The sequence below is a fragment of the Acromyrmex echinatior genome, chromosome 7 (genome assembly GCF_024713525.1).
Source record: "Acromyrmex echinatior isolate Ae372 chromosome 7, ASM2471352v2, whole genome shotgun sequence".
Classification (NCBI taxonomy): Eukaryota; Metazoa; Arthropoda; class Insecta; order Hymenoptera; family Formicidae; genus Acromyrmex; species Acromyrmex echinatior.
This window is the reverse complement of record NC_141858.1, coordinates 481,919-504,310: the sequence shown is the minus strand read 5'-3', so window position 1 is coordinate 504,310 and position 22,392 is coordinate 481,919. Positions and strand designations below refer to the sequence as shown.

The window sequence follows — 22,392 nt, the reverse complement described above, 5'->3', positions numbered from 1 at the left end:
ATCTTTTCGTTTATTTCTTATTAAATTAGATAATGCAATGACCTATGTGACACATTGTACCGCTAACGATAGAATACGATAATTTTTCTATAATATCTGTCTTATTCAAATATAGCATATTAGGATTAAATTGATTCATATAAACATATTTTCGTTATTTCTTATTAAATCAGATAATATGATAGAGAAGCTTGATCTCCGATAAGTATTCTATCGTTTATTTAATATAAGATATAAAACGACAGAAATTTATAACTTTCCCATCTGTCGTGATTTTAATATCTGATAAATATGATAGATTCTGATAAAAATTATATAGAATTTCTATCAGATTTATATAAATTTCTACCGTTTTTCATCGAATTTTTTAAACAGGGTGGTTGGCTCTCGCCATTTTGCGTGAAAAGTCATGCGCTCCTAAATAGGGGGGGGAGGGAGGGAGGGAGGGAGGGATGGATCTTTCTTCGCGTGAAAATTCATTCACGACAGAGAGGGCTTTAGGCAGAGAGGGAGGTGAAGTAAACCTCTCTTCGCGTGGAAAGTCGTATTTCTTTAATTGATCCATCCTATCTCTCTCTCTAGAATTATCCGACTTTTCATGTAAAGCAGGTAAATAATTATTAACTTTCTTTGACTGTTAATAACTTTTTAACGAATAACTAGCGACGGCAGAAACCTGTAGGTCACTTAGGATCATGATTTTAACATACATCAAGATCAAGATCATTGGAGGAATACTTCTAAACAGGATATTTTCCTTAATTTACATTGATGAAGACTTTATGATAGTCAAAACATTTTGATATTGAACGTATAAATACATTATTGCACCTCTTTTTTAACATCTTTCTTGTTCGATCATTGTTTGTTTTAAATTATGTATTATTAACTATGTATATATATCATATTAAAGTATATTATATGAGGGATGCATCTCGAATGTCCAGAAAATATTTGGTATTATTTGATACTTTTTCACTATTCGGATATCATTAGTATCTGACAATATATAATAGGTTGAAATTTTATATTAAAAATTTGCGTCATTAATGCAGAATTATATTCTTTTCAGCTGAACTTCTTCCAGTTTATGGTTTCACAGTTATGGTGATTTATACCAACAATCGAAATAGATTTTCACCATAAAATGCTAAAATATTATTGCCCATCATGAAAAATTGATTAATATTAAACTTTGTTTACTGAGCAATGTTGAAAGTGTATTGCAAACCTTATTCCACAGTCGATTATTATTGCTATTTTTCTGTTTTCCTTTTTAAAATAAAAGTTTTGGTAAATTTATACCGGATATGTGGAAAAGATATCCGATCGAATAACGGATATTACATTTTTTTCGGATATCCGGTATCCAGTAATTTTACATCCCTAATATATATCGTATAATTTTCGCATTAAGAAAGGCATTGCACTTTCTTGCTTATTGCCCCTTTTGTTACTATCTTTTTTTAGATATACATATCTTAGATCTTTTATAAATATATAACATCAGCTTATTCTGCTATTATATGTATAATTAAATAAAATTCTGATACTTTTTTACATATCAAATTTTTCACTCAAACATATATTTTAGATTAAATGGATAGTATTTTGCTAGAATATTATTCTAATTCAAATAAAGATTTAATTACATATCATTTATCAAAGAAACAAGAAATATATTTAAACAATGAAGTATCATATATATATATATATATATATATATATATATATATATATATATATATATATATTATATGTATGTTACTCAAATATATTTGTGTTAAAATGACTATATATCAAAATTACTCTCAGATACTGAAATGGCTCATTTTCTTTGTTCTCTATTAGCAATTAAGAGAGAAAAGAATAAGTCAACATGTATAATATTTCAGATAACAAAAAATTATTCTTAACAGGGTTGGGAAGAAGTTTTAAAAGTAATTCGTTATTAATTTAAAAAAATAATTTATATTACTGTTATTAATTATTAAAAAGCGTTAGAATAACATTCAATGGTCGCAACATGATAAAAAAATTCACACATTCCCTACTCTTCCACACACATGTATTGTATATATGCAAGTAATGACAAAGGTAATGATTCTATTCCGTTAACCAAAAATGTAACATACATTACTATTATACATTACTATTAATCATTAACTGCGCAACAACCATTAATATTACAAATAAAAAAATGTAATATCCTTACCCATTCGTTACTTAAAAAAAAAGGTATTGTAACGATATCAATTAACGTTATTTCCCATCTCTGATTCTTAATTACCAGAAAATGAACCATTATACGATCTACGATGAAAAAGGTGAGGGAAATATCGTGTCGCTTCAAAAATAACAATTTTTATCATGTGAAAAGTTGTGACCACAAGTTTTATATATACATGCATATATCTTGGGGATATGTGGAACATGCGAGCACACTTTGGCTTTGTTGTAGTATACTTACTGGGCGAGGGGTATGTTATCCCTGTCTGCGTATGCGTCATACAAATATTCACTGTAACGGAGCGTGTTAGCGGTTAGATTCCAACAACCATTCCACACATTAGACAGCTACATAATCTAGGCTACCGCAGTGAATCGCGACTATTCGGTCTAAGTAAAATAGATTTTGTACAATCTCTCGTTGTTGCTCGCAGTTAATAAAAGAATGCGCGTCCGAGATATAGTTGGGATAGTTTTGTAAATACCGAAATAGTATAAGTGACTTAATCAAAATAGCACTGATAATTTTTAATGGTACAAATCATTAATTATAATAATTACATGAAAGGAGATTCAAACTCGAGTGTTTCAATTATCTTATGCCCGTATTACATTACGAATTGAAGATTAGAATTCGATCAATCAGATAATTTTAATTTTATTCTATTTCATTTCGATTGGCTGAATTTTAATTTCTTCAATTCGCAATTTTCAATCTCTAATAGTGTGGCCGACTATTAAATCAATTATTTCTGTTTTAAACAGAATATAAGTTTTCGAGATCGAAAAGACAATTTCGAACCTGGAAATTCTTTCAGAATTTCCGGAATCGAAGGATTTTTTGGAAATAAAAAAACATGGACATGCCGATATCAAAGATGTTACAAAGCGCGAATAAATACATGCCATGATATATGGAAGCTCGAGAGTGACTACGAGACGGAAATAAAAGAATTAACAGTTTCTACATGAGAAGTGTTCAGGGATCGTTGTACGTTGAGATTCGCAAAAAAGAAAGAAAAAAGTTTTATTGCTCCGAAGTGTAACGTATAATGTGTCTCGTTATCTTTTACATTTTATTTCTTTTAGATTTGTAATCGATACTGGGACGTTACTCAACGATTTGGTGAATGACTCATGTTTAATGTATGATTTCAATTGACAATGGATTTACTAAAGACACATTAGTATCTTAAATATTGTCATGCACCATGTATTGGATGAATCAAAAACAATTAAAGAGATGTTTCTTAGATTGCAGTTGAGAATTGTTATATCTATAAGGAGAGATTAAAAACTTACGCTTCGACAAGAGGCCCCGGATATGGATCTGACTTTTGGTACAGAGCGCTCAACTTCACACAGAGCACTATCGTTGGTATGAATAGAATTAGGCACCAACCAACGCTTGCCCAAAAACCGTTCTATACATAAATAAAATCATAAATATTAATTTTCAACGAAGACTGCTTAATTTTATAACGCATGTTATTACTCGCTCAATACTTTAGTTGTCATCCGTTGCAATAAATTTGCTTATCACCTTATGAGACTTCTAAAACGGTTAGGAAATTTAATGGAAATTTAATAAAAATTTAAGAATTTATATAAATAATGTATAGGCACATTAGCATATCAGATAATACGTGGATTTATGGATTTATAAATGCGTCTAGCAAACTAAATACTTACGAATGGATCCAAAATTCTATTGCATCCGGCCACGAGCGTTGCGTTATAAGCATTCGACACGGGAGCACATCTTCCAATCTTGAAAATTGCAGATTCAATGACATGCTCGAGAAATTTGTCCACTTGATGCAAAAACGCATTGCCAAATTTAGTAGCAAGCTATTAACAATAACATATTTTTAATTGACATGTTATAAGTAACATCAATGTAACATATAGTAATATTACTAAAATATATTCCTATAAAAAAATGAGACGTACATATTGAACATATTCCGGTCCATCCTTATTTAGGAATTGTTGCGCCTTGGTAACTTCATCCACTAAATCATGAATAGCGTCAGCCATTGAACTATGATTGAATTTAATGGTCTCCTGAAGTGTTAACGCGTTCGCGCTTAATTGCTCGCTGAGCATGGCCATAGGCATGACCAAGTCTCTGTGATAATGTTCCAAGTCATGTGCATTCTTCTCAAGACTGAGTCTGATTTCCTCTTGTCCTTCCGGTAATTTAGCGGAAACCTCTCGTAATTGTTTGGCAAGATGTTCCAAATTAATATTCGTAATGTTCTCGGCGAGTAGCTCGGCGTACTGATAGAATTTGATGTCGCTTAGGCCGCTCTGCGCTAGATCGTTCAGTTTGGATCTCGCGCTATCCTTCAGGATCACTACACCAGGAGAAAGGCTGATCTTGCGACGTAATTGTTGGATAGTATCATTAATGTCGTAACGTCCATTGTAATCGCGGAGGCTTTCAACAATAAATACATTTTTTAGATTCAGCACATTGTAAAGCGTCTCATTTTCGTGGCATTTACTGTAATGAGGAAAAAATCAAGTCACATATAAATTTTTTTTTATTCAATATATATACTGGATAATAAATCTTAACTTTTTTCTCTTGTAATATGTAAACATCGGAAAAGACATTAAAAATGTAAAAAAGGCGTCAAATATTTTGCAAGAAAAAATCAAAAATAATGTTATAAAAAAGAAGTAAAATCAAAATAATATTTCAAATATATTTATTTAAAAAAGTCCCAAAAAACACAATTCTCTGAGTAGCATCTTGAAAACGTCCTTATGTAGACATTTTTCGGATATTTTTTAGAACTGTATGGAATAATGTGTATGGGATAATTTCTCACAATTATAATAGAATTAATATATAAAATATGGAAGACGTTTAAAATGAATAAAGTATAAAACAACACATTAAAATAAGAAAACGAAATGCAATAGATAGTGTAATGAAAGGCGCAGAAATTGAAAAGGAATTTTTACATCAATAAGAACTAGAAAATTATAGAGACAAAATATGAAAATGAACAAAATCTCTAGCAGCAGCATATTTAACGAGACTGTTTTATTCATAATTCGATTCATGCAAATAATTCAATGAATATTTTATTAATTATAAACTATTTTTTGCAAATTAAGGAAATTTTATATACTATGACGTGAGATTTTTTTGTCCGTCACTGTTGAGAATCATCGGCGGCGGAATCGCGCGTCTTCTCGACTCGGAGGGCAAGCGTGCGAGCGCACCTGAGCATGCGCTAACCCCGTAATTGTCTGTTTTTGTTTAATATTTTTGCTCTTTTCGTTAAAATTTTTGTTCTTTAATGATTAATCTCATAGTCAAAGTTCGGATCGCCATGGATCGCTTGGCAGCTGCTATATTATTCTGTAATTGTTGCCGTTTCACTCGCCAACGGGGGAAGGAAGACAACATCGAAAGGAAGAAAGAAGAGGCTACGTTTGAAGGCTGCCCTCACGGGAGTCCAGATCACATGGTTTTGTATAATTACAAGGGCAAGTCAATAAGTTCTTAGAAAATCTGTCAGACGGCACTCGCAGTGTAATGTCACATTACTTCTTGACAAATAGTATCTTTCAGCTGATTACTGTCAAATTTTGAACAGAATTCATCGCGTGATTTCATTTCTATAGATGATTAAAACGAACAATCTTTGTATTTTTTACAAAATAGAAAAAAACGAAAGTTTCGTGCAGTGATCAAACATCTACATATGAAAGGTTTAACGCCAAAAAAAATCAAAGCCGAATTAGATAATGTTCATAGCACATCTACACCAGCGACTGTATACAATTGAGTGAATGAATTTAAACGTGATCGTACATCCACATGTGATGCACCTCGTTCGGGACATCCAATTGAGGCTGCTACACCAGAAATTATCGATAAAGTCCACGATATTGTTTTGACTGATCGACGAGTGAAAATGCGCGAGCTTGTTGAGGCTACAGACACATCACATGGCACAGTAATTTCAATTTTGCACGAACAATTGGATATGAAAAAGATCGGCAAGATGGGTGCCGCGTTTGCTCTCTGTGAAGCGCGACCGTATGACGATTTCAAAATAAGTTTGGAGATGTTTCAACGTAATCCAGATGAATTTCTGCATCAATTCATTACTGTGGACGAAACATAGATCCATTACTTCACACCCGAGACGAAGGAACAGTCAAAACAATGGATTTCACCGAGTGAACCAGCTCCGAAGAAGGCGAAGACCGTGAAGTCGGCCGGAAAGGTGATGGCCACAGTTTTTTGGGATGCACTCGGTATAATTCATATCGATTACTTTCCGTCGAAGCAAACGATCAATGGCGATTACTACGCAACCTTATTGGACCGTTTCAACAAATTATTATATAATATTTTAAAGAAAAAATGTCCCCTTGGCGAAGAAGAAAGTACTCTTTCATCAAGACAATGCACGGATTCACACGTGCTCGGCATCAATGGCCAAATTCAATGAATTCTGCTACGAATTGCTTCCCCATCCAGCATATTCGCCAAATTTAGCCCCCTGCGACTATTTCCTGTTTCCAAACCTAAAAAAATGGTTCGGAGGAAAGAGATTCATCACCAGAGAGCAGCTCATCGAAACAGAGGCTTATTTTGAATGGTTGGACAAATTATATTATTCAGACGACTTGAAAAAGTTGAAGAATCGTTGGATCAAATGTATCGAGAGTGAAAGGAGACTATGTTGAGAAAAAAATGAATAAAAATGAATCGATCAAAAAAAATGTGTTTGACTATGTTTTTCTAAAAACTTATTGACTTACCCTCATACTTATAATCTGTTGCTGCCCTAAAACTCTTTTACATCGTGCACCCTTTGCAGAGTACGATCGGAAGCGAGAATTCTCGAGGGACTCACCCAAGGAACCGTCCGTCGGGGGCATATGATCTCTGATGTGGAACGGAAAAAGGAGCTGTCAGGATATCCCCCGCCAGTCCGGGAAGGCCCAATTCCGGGACCTCAAAAGGAAAAGCAGTCCTTGAGATAAAATTATATTACGCCTCTTAAACGCAAGGATTTGCGGCCGCGAGGACCTGTACGCACGCGCGGATAGCGTGATAAGTAGGAACTATCGGCGTGACAGCCCTCCTGAGGGAGGGCGGGGGGAGCCGAACGACTGCGCGAATCCACAAGGAACTCCCGGATGGGTTGGGCGTGTAAAGGACGTGCGAAGTCGCCATCGACGAGCGTTTGGAGACTGCTGCTGTGAGCGAGATTACCAAGAAGACAAGCAGAAGGAACAGGACGAGGATGAGACGAGCGTCGCCACTGCTGCTGTAAAGCTGCCGATCTAGATTCGTAGCTTCGGGTGGATCGTGCGTAGAAAAGCTCGCGTCGCAGAAAGAGGCCGATTTAATAACCGCCGTGTAGAGTGAACTTGCGAGACATATGCTATCCTCTCAAACATTTGGATTTTTAGTTGTCGATTTTTGGTTCGAATCGTAGGAGATTATTAGTCAAGTAGGAGATTATTGTCAAGTCGCGCTCATCTCTCTTGCCACAGTCGAATCATTTTGGTACTGTCGTATCTCGTGTCGTGTTGGTACGAATATTGTGATCGTATCGTGCTGTCGAGTTAACGTTCGGCTTCGCGTCGGCGTTACCCGCCCGGTAGCGGGTAGTACTGCGAGTACGAGTTCGTGTCTGCGATCGAGAAATCATGTAAATAGTTAAGTCATCGCGGAAGCATAGCGCGGAGGGAAGTAATAACTCGTATTGTAGAGTGTAGTTGGCGTCCGGCGTTAGAAATAAGTTGTCTTTTGCGACCGTAGACTGTATCGAGTCTAGTGGAGGGATCTCCGGAGATTGCATGTAACCAAGTCGTCAAAATAATTGTCTTTATTTCTTTATCAATTCATGTGTGATGCTCGTCGCCTATCTCTCTCGCCTTCCGACAATTTTCCCACCTTTAACGACCCACCCCTACTGTCGCAAATTTAGTATAAATGGAAGTAGAAAGATTTTTGAAAAAATGGCACGCTCTCTCGTGCCTAGTGCCCAACTTATTTAGTGAAAACTAAGAGACTGGCCGAAAATCCGCCTAACTATCGAGATATTCGCTGAAAAGGTTATTTTTACATAAGAGAAGAATTAAGAGCACGCAACGAAGTTGTGCCGTCGCTCGCGAGCACGATTACAATACATACATATATTCAAGTTATTATTTTAGTATTAATAAATTTTATATTCAACAAATATACATGTAAACAAATATTTTTCTATGAGATACTTTCAAATTTTGTTACTATATTAAAGAATCTAAAATTAAACTCTCGGTTTAAACTCTCGGTGGAAACTAGGCCAATGAGACATGCCGCCATGCTGTGACGTCACGTATCATTGGGAATCCTGCCGTGGACCACCGCCCCGCCATCGCCGCGGACCCCGCAGCTTTAAAATATGTTGCGGGCCGTCGCCGCAGCTGCCGTGCGTGCTATCTCATGTACTTACCATCTTTCTCTCAATACGTTACCGTCTTCTCCTATCTCCTTTTTTTCTTTTCATACCTAAAATTATTTGACATGTTCGGATGATGATATTATCAATGTAATTTTGGTAATTGCGAAATAGTACGTATAATGATATAAAAGTTAAAGATTGAGATGCATTGGCAAATAGTGCGTATAATGATATAAAATAAAAAGATCAATTTTAATTTCCGAATTGCGTGCGTTTATTTTCATACTTGTTATTTGTTTTTTTTTTCTTACAATATAGGTACATATGGCATAGGAAGTAAAGAATGGGAAGTAAAGAAAGTACATATATAATGATATAAACAAAAAAATTTTTATTCACATTTTATTACATCATTTTTTTTCATACGCATTAAAACCTAAAGTTAATAGCTCGACGAGCTGATATCCATTGAAGATGTCATTATCACGTATAGCATCTATGAACGCGATGTTGGAGAATCGCATATACTTGACATCAACGAGTCGGGCTAATTGAATGTTACATCAATATACCCGTCAAATTGAAACATATGGCATAGCGTTTCGGTCATCGTCATGCATACGGATGAAGAATCGAGACATCGAGATGTGTGCAACATCGTTCAGCGTGCAAACTCTGACGATTAGCGGCCCAACGTTTATAAAATTGTCTTTGTATTCGTTTCGAAGCATTTTGTAAATTCCATCGTTGCTCGTAGAAGCCCTTACTCGTTTCGAGAGACAGTTCGTATCCGCTATCTCCCAGAGCGATCTCCACGTAATTCGGTGGATCAACATTGATTCCAGTATATATATTTCATAAATACTTGTACCCGTAGTCATCAGATCATAACGTCTGTTCAGTAAACGCACCGCGCGATGCTCCATGCTGCGCACGTACGTAATGTTAAAAACATTCTTTTTGTGCATAGAACGTTGAAACTTACATGTTACTGCAGTCCTTCTTCGTTTCGATGCACTGCTCTCTTTGGTGAAGTACATTTTTCAACCGTTCGTACAACCGGGTATCGCAAGATTCGGGTATCATGATCGTACCCGCGTAAATTGTAAACTATATGGTAATACTTCTAGAATCGAAGAGGGAATAACTCCTCCCCCTCTTTCTAAGAATTGCGAATGTGTCGTGACGCGTTTTATCGCGTCTTTCTACGTATTTTCTTTGTTCGCGAGTTTATTAATGTTTATACTTTATGAATGATATTTCGATGACGTTGGCGACTTTGATGATTTTTCCCCAGAAAAATTCATCATTCCAATATCTCGCTTTTTCCTTCGATGGCGGTGGACTTGACGAACTTGGTGACAAGGATACTTCTTTCGCTCGATTTTCAGTATATATATTCTTTTACTCGGCCCATGACTTAACGCTCGTACATATATATTAATATATATATAATATATATATATATGTATATATATATATATGAACGTATATATGAACATATACATGTATGAATGTATGTATAAACGTATGTACGTATATATGAACGTATGTACGTATGTATGAACGTATGCACGTATTTATGTATGTATGAATGTGTGTATCCGAAACATCGATGCTTCTGTTAAACGCGTCGCAACATGTCCGATTTGACAATATATATATGCAATGTATATAGGCAGTATATAAGGCTTTTTTCATTCAATCGTAAGCTTCAGTAACTAAGCCTTATACACTGCCTATATACATTGCATATATATATATATATATATATGTATATATATATATATATATATGTATGTATATATATATATATATATATACTGTCAATCGGATATGTTGCGATGCGACGCGTTTAACAGAAGCGTCGATGTTTCGGATACATACATTTATACATACATACGTTCATATATACATTCACATATATATACGTACATATGTACATACATAGAAGAAAGACTCGTATTATGAGATATCGAGTTTATTTTGGACAAATGCTAGAAGTTTATGGGCAGAATTTAAAAAAATAATAGATTATTTTGAAGGGAATTTAATAAGCTTTAAGATAACGTTATATAAAATTTAATTCAAATTCCATTTTTTTTTTAAATTAAAAAAATGTAAAAAGTGAGCAAATCGCAAAGTCAAAATATTGTGCTGCTAATGTGAGATGCCCAAGAAATCGATAATAAAAAATATATCAAAATATATCAGTATTACAATTAAAAAACTTTATTTCATGTTTCTAAATATAAACAAACACAGCCAGCGTGCGTGAAAAATGAGAATGCGAGATTATACCCAGAACTCATCTTTAGGTAGTTGGAATCAAGTATCGCAGAAATAGGCACTCGATGTTCAGATCATCCTGATTTCGGTTATTCTTTTTACTGATACAATAACATTTACTATTTAGTAACGATTTTCACTATGACATGGGAGCACGAGTTATATATTTCGTATATTAGAAATATCCTGGGTATCTCATATTACAATTTCTATGTCTTACGGTTTTACGATCATCAAATCTAACTTCTGTAATTAATCAATTCAACATATCCCGTATTTTTTTATTAGTATGACCTTACTCTATAATAACATGAAAAATTTATTGCCAAATATTTATTTATTAAATAATAAACAACGTTTAAAGGCTCATCTCAATGAAACATGAAGACATCTAAATTCTAAAATCTTTTTTTACAATAACTACAGGCATGATCTAATAATGAATTTTCTACTAAGTAGTTTTCAATACAAGAGCAATAAATTCATTGGTGAAACTAATAGCGTTTATTAGTTTAGCAGAAACGCCGCTATCTCATATTAGGCGCCTATCTTATAATAGGGGACTTTCCTCTCATACGTACATTCATACATTTATACATATACGGTTATACATAGATTCATGCAAACATACGTACATACATACATACGTACACACGTTCATACATACGTTCATACCCACGCACTCATTCACGCATGCACGCACCGCGTTCAACCAGAGATACACTGAAATTAATTACAAATGCGACAAGTTGCCGATTATTTCATAAAAACAAAAACATGTATAAACATTCGTTTTTTTTATTAATTATATTATGTTTAACTGAAATCCGGGTGTATTAATTTTTGCATGTACTCTCTTCTCGTATTTGCTTTAAGTTCTCCCGCGATTGCCCTTGATCCTCTCCCCGATCACTTGAATTAAGTTCCATGAGAGAAAGTCAGGACAAACGAACGCACTGAGACATCTGGCGTTCCAGTCAATGTGTTCCTTCCAATTAGTTATTCAGTCAGATGATTCATAAAATAAAAATCATGGAAAGATTCTTATTTAAACTTTGGGTGACCTGTTTATCAGTGTTTTTAATATAACGAATAAGTATTAACCAATAAAATAATTCGTAGAACATATGAAATTAAATAAGAAATTATAAGATTTAATTATGAGACAAACATAGGTTACAGTTGGAATTACTCTTTTCGGTAACTTTTACTTACTTTTATTCCTTTTTTCAATTTGTAATTATTGCTTAACATAGATCTGCGGCATACGATACTTGTTTTCTGCTACATTTTCTGCAACCTTCAGAAAGTTTAGCAGTCATCTATCACATATTAAAAAGTTATTAAAAATGAAATAAGAAATTCAACTCCGATGATGCCAACCTTGATATATATTGTCAATAAGGTCATGACCCTAAGTGACTATCGAAGGGTTTTGACAGTCACTCATTCATTATTAAGAAGTTATTGAAATTAAAATGGACAATTTACCTCCAACGACCTTGACTCTCCCATACGTTATGAAGGTTATCGCACCAACTAACCTTCGGAAGGTTTTAGCAATTACTCATTACACGTTAAAAAGTTATTAAAAATTAAATAGTCAATTGAACTCCGATTATGATGACCTTGATATATATTATCATGTCCTTGAATGAAGCGTTTTAGCAGTCGCTTTTTAATTATTAAGAAGTTTAATTAAAATTAAAATGGACAATTCACTTCCGATTCACTTTGATCCTTCCACACGTTATGAAGGTCATCACACCGCGCGCGTGTACATATACGAGTATTGTCAAAATTATGACCCTAAGTGATCATCGGACAGTTTTAGTAGTCGATCGTTGTCCGTTAAAAAATTATTGAAAAGTAAAATAAAAAGGTTGAGATTGCTATTTGTTGACTGAAGTTGAAGACGTAATCCATAGGCCAGACAGACGACGATGACAACGTTAATAGTAATGACAATAACATTTCTTAAATTTTGAACAAAATTTGGAACTTGTAGCAATATCTTCGCTCACAAGGCAAATAGAAAAAAAAATAAATGCATTTTCATTATACAATTCGAGAACAAGCTATCGATTGACCATACATAGAATTTGATCGGCACAGCCATTATTGAGATCCTATTTAAAAAAGATGTTAAATCGATAGTCGATTGCCTCTTTTCCGCGATGCGAATTAGTCGTCTAGAATTCGATCGTATCGCGTGTAACTTCGTGTCGTAAGTAAATGTCGTGTCGATTTTTCTCGCTACGCTTATTTCGTGAGCGGCTGTCATCGCGGACATTGCGCATTTGATATTATATGTATCAAAGGTTAAATCGATTAATAAATACTATAAAAAGGTTAATAGTGTAATAGTATTATAATATTATAAAATTATTAAAATCTTTTAGCGTACTTAGGATATATACTGTATATGTATATATATATATATATATATATATATATATATATATATATAGTATATATAATATAATATTAAAAGCTCAGTATCGCACACGAAGCACGCGCCTGTTATATCTAGATCTCGAAATCGAGATCTCGAAAAACTCAGCGTAAAGATACACTGTACTGTCTCGCGCTAAAACGCTACGCGTTTTTCTTAGCGCCAAGATATTACCGTGTCTCTAGATTTCTTTCCTTTTGATGGAATCCTTATTTTTCAACATCGGCATGTGGTACGCGTCTCGCGAGTGATTGACTTGTGCTAGCCAATGCACGCGTCACGCCGGCATAGAGTGTTCGAAACGCGATTAAACTGAATATTATTTTCGCAGGATATTCACACAAAACGATTAAACTAACAAATAATTCATATAGAACAATGTAAAAATGAAATCATGAAAAGAAAATATAACATAAGCAGCAAAATGACAAAAATTTCTATTTATACGGAGGGATGTAACAATTATTTTGATTTCACCTCTTTTTTGAGGTATTATTTTTTTTCTTTTTTTGTAAAATATACATAACGGAAAACTTTTTTATGTTTTTAATGTTTTTTCCGATAGATATACTTGACGGGAGACGCTATTGCATCTCATGATTACACTGTGCAACAAAAATAATTTTTTTTTTCACACATAGAAAACTCAAGTTATTCTCAAAAGTAGAAACAAACTGTAACTACAATCGTACGTGTCATTCTGTGATATCAAATCATTTGTGTTTTTTATGCACATTTGAAGTTTTACACATTTGAACAGGTTATTTCGGTTACGGTGCAAGAGGAAATTTTACAATTGTCTAAAAATCATGTATTTTTATACAAAATTAGTTGCTAAATGAGAAAATGATAAAATTAAAGCGGAAATAAAGAATGTTGAAAACATGTATTTTTAATTGAAAATTACTCAAAATTTTCGACCTTTCTACAAAAATGATCATAACGCATTTCTCTTGAAGTTAGCTATGTATAATGCTGCGATCCGATTCAGACTTATAACGCTTACGAATCATCCTTGTTGTTTATTAAATGTTAACGCTCACAAGCGTTATGAGTTATGAGCATTTTTAGATCACAGGCTAAATGATTTTCCATTAAAAATACATTTTTTCACCATTTTGTTCTACTCCAATTGCTTTAATTTGATTGTTTTCTCATTTAGCGATCAATTTTACATGGAAATACATAATTTTATGTACATAATGTTCAGACAATCGTAAAATTTCATCTTGGGCCGCAGACGAAATGACCTCCTCTAAACTTGGAACGTGCACAAAAACCGCAAACGGCGGTATTTGATATCGCCAAATTAAACGCACGCCAGTACTAGATTTCATCTCTACTTTCACAGAAAATTTGAGTTTTTCATGTGTGAAAAATGCTATCACACGGTGTTATACAATAAGATTATCATTTATCAAAATACAAGCTTCCTTAGAATTTAGCCGATTTTAAAATGCAACATATACTATATAGACATACTTACGTTACAATATAACTCATATTAATATTCGCATTAGGATTTTTCGGATAAAGTATTCTCTTAATTTGCACGAACTCATCGACCAGTTCGAACATCCTGTTGTCTTTTGGATTCTTTAAAGGCTCGCAGATACCACGTTGGGCTATAACGCCAGTTATCATATGAACAACAGTTATAACCATCAGAATGCTCGTCAAAAGAAAGATAATCCACACAGCCCTGCAATTTAAAATGTTAACAGTTAAAAAAAGAGAATGACAATGGTAATTGATTTTATTTTACGTAATTCTAGTAACTTTTGTAATTTACATCATAAGAAACCGTGCCCCTGATCCTTTATTACAGCAATCATCTCCGTATCCATCCGGACGCTTTCCGCAAATACCGCAGAAAAGGCCACACGTTAAACACATCAAGACAGTCAGAAGAATACCGGATATACCAAGACCAAGATAGTATCTAAAACAAAGCATATATATATATATATATATATATATATATATATAAGGATCATTAGATGTTCTCTATGAATTCTATTCTTCGCAATGCATTTATCTCAAGTTTATTTGTTCACGAACCTATAAGGTGAATACTGATTTATATTGTTCTGAGCAACTTCTAAATGTTGCATATATACTTTATCTATGTCGACATTTATCCTGTCGATCATGGCAGTCATATTATTGGCAATGCTTGCCAGGTAGTTACAGGCTCGTCGAATACTCGCACTGACTACAGGGATTGTCTGATTAACGGCGTGCTGTATATCCTTCTGAATCTTCAGAAACGAATCTCTGCCCTGGCTTACTTCCGACACTATATTACTTTCCATGAGCACGGTGATGTTATGTAACGCAAATGTAACGTCTGGCAGCTGAAAAGTATCACATCACGACATACTTTCAATTGGCATTAATAAAATCGTTATTAGATTCATCACACATAGAACAGATTAAAAATTTCCTTGCTGGATTTGAATATTTCGTGCTAAATGCGCCCTCCAAAGTTACAAGACAAAAACATATAATTCTCTGAATTTCACGAAATCTAATTTTGTGGAGCACGAAAATGCATGAAAATATAAATGAAAAGCATACGCATACGTTGTATAAATTTAAATATTTTGAAATTAGATTAATTAAAAAAAATGATCACAAACTGAGGATATATCTCAATGTAAAGAAGGCTCAGTGTAAAAAAGGATTATATAAATATTAAGGTGAAACGTCAAAATATCGAAAATTCGGATGTATGGCGCATGTAGGAATCTAGAAACATGTGCTTGTAAAATTTTATTTCAATAAATTAATTTTTATACCCTTTAATAATTTAATACCCTTAGCTAGCTATATTTCTATTTTTAAAGCTTAGAATAGATGTTATTCAAACTAAGTTAGCCGCGTAATAATATGTGATATTTTTTTATGTTATTATTTATTTATGTTTTAGGAGTTCAAAATTAATTATTAAATAAATAATTTTTATTCTTAAATGACTGTGGTCATTTTAAATTAGTAGCGGATAACGTTTTTATAATTTTTAAGCATTTGCGTTAATTACTATACGCACTCGTATGTGCGCTCTTGAAGAAAAAAATGACTTTTTATTCCAAATCTATTCTAAATTTATTTTCCAAATTATCAAAAGTGTATATATAATAATTTTTTTTTAAAATACACTCGTCAATAAAATTATCGCATAGGTAAATTTATATCAAAATTCATTTCACATAATAAATTCAAATAAGATAATTTCGCGAAAAATGGTCGCATTTAAAATTTTTATTTTCATTCTAGGTAAAGATAAAATCTATTTCAATGAATTTTGAATTTATTCTTACTCCTACTTCTTTTCAAAAATAAGGATATGTCTTTTTTTTAAGAAATTTGCGTAGTTCAACTACGGGTAGAGAATTTTTTTCGTAAATGTCATGATAACTATCATAAAGTATGGTCTTTTCCTTTACAAATTAAAAAAAATTAAGCTTTAAACGATTTTTTCTCAAGGAGATACAGTGCATTAAACTTACCTATACATTTTATTACCGCCAATAGCATTACCCGATGTACAACACGAGGAGGTTGCTGGTCGAATTTTGCGAATCGTATGTGTGCGTGTGTGTGTATGCGCGCGCGCGCGCGCGTGTGTTCCATTAGCACACATCCATTCACATCAGTTGGTCTCTAATAATTTTTTACTGTTTTATTAATGAGAATATTTTATTTTGAATAGGCGATGTACAATCGATCACGGAAAGGCAACATTTTTTTTTCGATAAGCAAACTGTATTCCGAAATCCATCGAAGGCTGTACATGCTCTATCCTCTCTTTCATTTTTAAATGTAAAAAACATAACTTTTGATTTTATGAGTTTTATGCTATTATATAATTAAATATTTTTTCCTTCTCGTTATAAGACCATATAAATAACTTTTAATACTTCTGTTTGTTCGAACTTTGACAAAATATACGATACGTAAAGAAAATTTTAAGATTTTTGTCCCGCGCAAAAAACAGAATATACGCTATAATTGGTACACTCTTATAATAACTGTAATGGTCTTCTTAAAAAAATTCTTTAAAAAAAATGTTACATGATGTACAAAATATAATATTTTTCTTCTTCAAAATGAGGTACGAGGAAATATCAAAAATATTCAAATGGAATTCATTCATGTTACAAATTGTCATATTTATAAACATTTATGTTTGTAAATTACAACAACAAAATTGGTGCAGTGATATTCTTTTCAGTACAATAGCAAAATTCTTATTTTTTAGTTGTCATTCCGATTGATGCATGGTTCATCCTGGGTAATCAAAAATCCCATCGAAAAAAGTTCCATGATACGTCTCTCTCCCACGCACGCACACACGCACGCACGCAAATCCACTACGATTCGCAAAATCCAACCAGCAATCTCTCTGTGGTGTGCATCGGGTAATGCTAATGCTGGCGCTAATTGAATAAAATGCATAGGTAAATTTAATATACTGTATCTCCTACAAAAAAAATCAAAGATTAATTTTTTTTTAAATTGTAAGAGAAAAGTCCACTTTACGATGATTATCATAATATTTACGAAAAAAATTTACTCCACGTTTAGTGCATTCAACTATGCAAATTTCTGAAAAAAAAACACGTTCTTAATTTTAAAAAGATGTTACATAGAGGTAAGGATAGATTCAAAATCGATTGAAAGCTTTGTAAAGTACAGACTTTACTTTTGAGAATGAAAAAAAACTTTTAACGATATTTAATGCAATCATTTTTCGCGGAGTTACGCTTATTTAAATTTATGTGAAATTTTGATATAAATTTACTTATGCGATAATTTTGTTGAAGAGTGTATGTGAAATTTTTAAATTGTATCAATAATATAAACAGAAAATACATTTCGTCGAAACACTAATGTAGTATAACTATTTTTACAACAAACAATAAAACTGGTGGAGTGGTCCTACTTTTAATTCTTCTAATAATAATTATTTTTAATAATTTCTTTTAAATAATGAAAAATGTTAATATTTTTATTTTCTAATTAAATAAAAATGAAATCGAAATGCTAACATCTTTATATCCAGGATTGAGTAAATTAAAGTTTTTTAAAAACTAAATTAAGTTAAAGCTAATGACTTATAAAATTAATAAAATTAATATCACGAGTTAAATTGGCTAGCAATTTAACAAATTTTTGATGTTTATTCGCATCTTCGGAACGATCTTAATAATGTTGAATGACATATTAAAATCTGTAAATAATTAATTGTTATTGCAAAAAATATTATCTCGGCTGGGAGTTGAATCCGGATTTCTTGCATTCTACAGAAATCAAAGTTTTAAACGGAGTTAGCATTTCAAGACCGAAAAATCATTTCGGCGCGTTTCTAAGAACTACATACATAGTATATAAATTCACACAAGAATCATACAAGCATTTAAGATCCAGCTAGATCGTTTAAGGCTTTGATTTTTATAGTTTGTGTTATCACATATACGGTCCTATATTATATTGTAATAAAATTAAGTCATAAGTTGAAGGTATAAAAAGTTAAAAAAGAAATAAAAGTTAAGTTAAGAGATTGGATTAATTTAATAATTAAATGAATAGATAGGTCAAAAAACCGAGCAAAGAAAAGATTTTAATTTAAACTAGTATATTATCTCACCATGGTTTTTATGACATCCAATAACTAGTTAATTGTGACTAATAAATGTGCGATAATATAGTTTAAACTAAAAAATCTTGTTTCTTTGCTCGTGTTTTTTTACCTATCTACTCATTTAATTATTGTGTTTACAATATTGAACGGATTACTGCTTTTCTTATTTTATGAAGTATTTTAAGTTATTAGGTGTTGGAATTAATTCGTAGCGTTTTACAAGTGATGGGAAGTACTTTCATTAATGTATTTTTTAATGCTCATGTGAAATAAATAACATTCTTTCATTAAAAAACGCTACGAATTAATTCCAACACCTAATAATAAAAGTTATTTTATAAAAGTTAATTTTGAAAAAATTATTTTTGAGATCAAAATGTTCTAATTAAAAAAAAAATGAGATTACTTTAAATAATATTTACAATATAGATTATTAGATAAATTAATTTTTTTATTCACATATAAGTTACTTATGTATGAGTATAATAAGAATCATATCATAAGGCGTTTTTGTCAAAATCTTACAAGGGAGAAGAGCATATATTTGCATTATATCTTTTTCTTTAACCTTTATTTAACTTTCTTTAACTTTTAAAACGACTGCTTTTGTATATTTACTGCATCGACTAGATATTTGTTACAAAAAAATTTAGAACATAAAAATTTAGAAAATAGATGTGCAACACTATTTTACAATTCTTAATCTAATAAGTAAACTTTCAGAAATGTCACTCATTAATTTTTTTCAAAATTTTTACGGTTGTTTCTGAATCTTATGACAAAATAAAACAAAATCTGTCATTAATTTTAGCCCAAATTGTGTCCATCTATTAAAAAAAAACTTTTTCACAAATATCCGATTTTTATATGTATAAAGCAATATTTCTTACAAATAAATGAACACTCGATATTTTGAAGCTCGATACACATACAGAACAGCAAAATAATAATTAATACAATGGGTTCCATAACTTCTATTATGCAGGATTGTGAGAATTAAGGAGATTCTCCCTATGCTTACATTAGGAACGGAGCATTCAAAATAAATAGCATGTATTACATATAGACCTGTCCAATTTAAGCGCCGGAGCCAAAACGCAAAACCATCTCTAAAATGTTGATAAGCGTCGCTCAGAAATTTTACCTATATTGATTTTTTTACGTCAATGACTTTGTTTTTTAGCTCTGAAGCTCAAATTGGACAGATTTGATATAGAGTAAGAATGCTGCGCAGATGCTAATGCAACATAACCTATTTTAACACAGAAAATTTTTATACACGACGTCATGTACAAGTGGAAGGGGAATGAAGAAGTTACAGAGTACTGAAGTTAGAGAAGGTCCATTGTAGTTAAGAAACGATCCTCTTGAAAAGAATTTTTTACAAAAACATAGAAATTCTTTTTAAGAAGATCGTTTCTTAACTATTATTAATTATTATTTTGGTGTTCTGTATATAATATTTGTATATAATATTGGGTCATCTAAAAAGTATCCGCGTAAAAAAATATTTTTTGTCACTAGATGGTCATATTTCGGGCAACACTAATCCGATTGTGTCAAACGAACGCGCATCTGAAAGATGACATTTTAGGTTACATTTTTTGTAAACAAAGTTTGGTGATTCATCAATCATGTCAAAAGTTATATTGGTTTGAAAATGAGTGAAATATCTGAAGAAATACGCTATGTGATGCTTTTTTACTACAAAAAAGGGAAAAACGCAGCATATGCAGACAAATTTGTGAAGTTTACGGCGCGGATGCTGTAAGTGAACACAGGACGCAGGAGTGGTTTGTTCGATTTCGTTCTGGAAATTTTGATGTCAAAGATCGACCTCGCTCTGGTCGGCCAGTCACTGAAAAAGTCGATGAAATTTTGCAACTAGTCAAGCAAGACCGGCATGTGAGCTGTCAGGAGATAGCCAATACACTAAGAATCAACCATATGACAATTTGGAATCATTTGAAAAAGGTTGGCTACGCAAAGAAACTCGATGTTTGGGCGCCACATGAATTAACGCAAAGAAATTTGATTGATCGAATTTCCATCAGCGAAACACTACTAAAACGCAACGAAATCGACCCATTTCTGAAGCAAATCATCACAGGCGATGAAAAATGGGTGAAATACAAGAATATTGTTCGTAAAAGATCATGGAATAAGCGCGGCGAACCATCACAAACGACTTCAAAGCCTGGATTGATGGTAAATAAGGCAATGCTGTGTGTATGGTGGGATTGGAAGGGAGTCGTCCATCATGAGGTGTTACCACATGGCCTAACGATTAATTCAGAGCTCTACTGTTCATAACTAGATAAATTACAGGAAGCGATTAAGGAAAAACGACCAGAATTGATTAACAGAAAAGGTGTCTTCCATCATGACAACGCCAGACCACACATCTTTGATGACGTGCCAAAAATTGAGGGAGCTTGGTTGGGAAGTTTTGATCCACCGTATAGCCCGGATCTTGCACCGTCTGACTACCATTTGTTTCGATCTCTGCAGAACTCTCTTGATGGAAAAACATTGGCCGACAAAAGAGCTGCCGAAAATCACTTGAAAAAGTTTTTCGCCGATAAACTACAAAAGTTCTACACGGATGGAATTATGAAATTACCCGAAAAATGGCAAAAAGTTATAGATAATAATGGCCAATATATACTTGATTAAAATTGATTTTCAATAAAGAAAAATTTCATTCAAAAATTGAACAAAAACCGCGGATATTTTTTAGATGACCGTTAAAATTGTACAGGGTCCGGCAAAATGATCTCCCACATTTTAATCTTTAATAAAAACGCCATTGTAAATGCTATTTAGATTTTATTTTTATTAACTGAAAATTTATGCTATGCCATTTGTTTTTATTGAGTTTTGAAAATTACAGAGTCCAAGCGACCATTTTTTTCGATACACGGCTAGGAGATCGTTCAATTGCTTCTCTTACAGCTGCAAATTTTCAGGTGTCCGAACACTTCTGGGTCTACCAGTTGATTTTCTTTTTAAAGCTGAACCTGTAGCTCTAAAATTTGAAACCCACAACAGTATTGTTTTGTGATCTGGAACTGGAGCATGTCTACCAAACGCGAAGTGAGTACGAAAAGTTCTTTGCGTCGTAATCACAGATTCGTTACTTTTCATAAATGTTTCGATAACGAAGGCACGATGCTCGCTCGTCCAATTCATGACGACAACTGAAATGGCAAGGTGCGAGTTACCAACCGACTATGCTAAGCTCCCCCTCTCTTCAGTGGTTCGGGGACAGTGGCGATGCAAAATGTGGGAGATCATTTTGCCGGACCCTGTATATAATATGATGTGTATCGAGCTTTAAA

The 22,392-nt window shown here is 32.9% G+C and overlaps 1 protein-coding gene and 1 long non-coding RNA gene across 15 annotated transcripts in view; both read right to left on the bottom strand.

Moving 5' to 3' along the window:
* LOC105144004 (prominin-like protein) overlaps positions 1 to 22,392 on the bottom strand; it is a 331,794-nt gene that overhangs the window by 72,534 nt on the left and 236,868 nt on the right. For 11 of the 14 annotated variants that reach the window (XR_015545735.1, XR_015545734.1, XM_011052632.2 and 8 more), the window contains 7 exons: positions 15,466 to 15,761; positions 15,197 to 15,346; positions 14,891 to 15,106; positions 4,183 to 4,738; positions 3,922 to 4,080; positions 3,532 to 3,653; positions 2,471 to 2,521 (listed from right to left, as the gene is read on the bottom strand). Coding sequence is in view for 11 of the 14 variants with exons in the window: in XM_011052632.2 (XP_011050934.1) it covers positions 2,471 to 2,521; positions 3,532 to 3,653; positions 3,922 to 4,080; positions 4,183 to 4,738; positions 14,891 to 15,106; positions 15,197 to 15,346; positions 15,466 to 15,761 (1,550 nt within the window). In the remaining 3 variants the exon portion in view is untranslated. The remainder of the gene's footprint in view (positions 1 to 2,470; positions 2,522 to 3,531; positions 3,654 to 3,921; positions 4,081 to 4,182; positions 4,739 to 14,890; positions 15,107 to 15,196; positions 15,347 to 15,465; positions 15,762 to 22,392) is intronic. The other 3 variants (XR_015545736.1, XM_011052635.2, XM_011052638.2) reach the window with 1 other exon arrangement.
* Positions 7,688 to 10,372, bottom strand: LOC105144003 (uncharacterized). Its single transcript, XR_015545740.1, has 2 exons — positions 9,646 to 10,372; positions 7,688 to 9,587 (listed from the first exon to the last, which is right to left on the bottom strand). It is a non-coding gene; the product is annotated as an uncharacterized LOC105144003 (long non-coding RNA).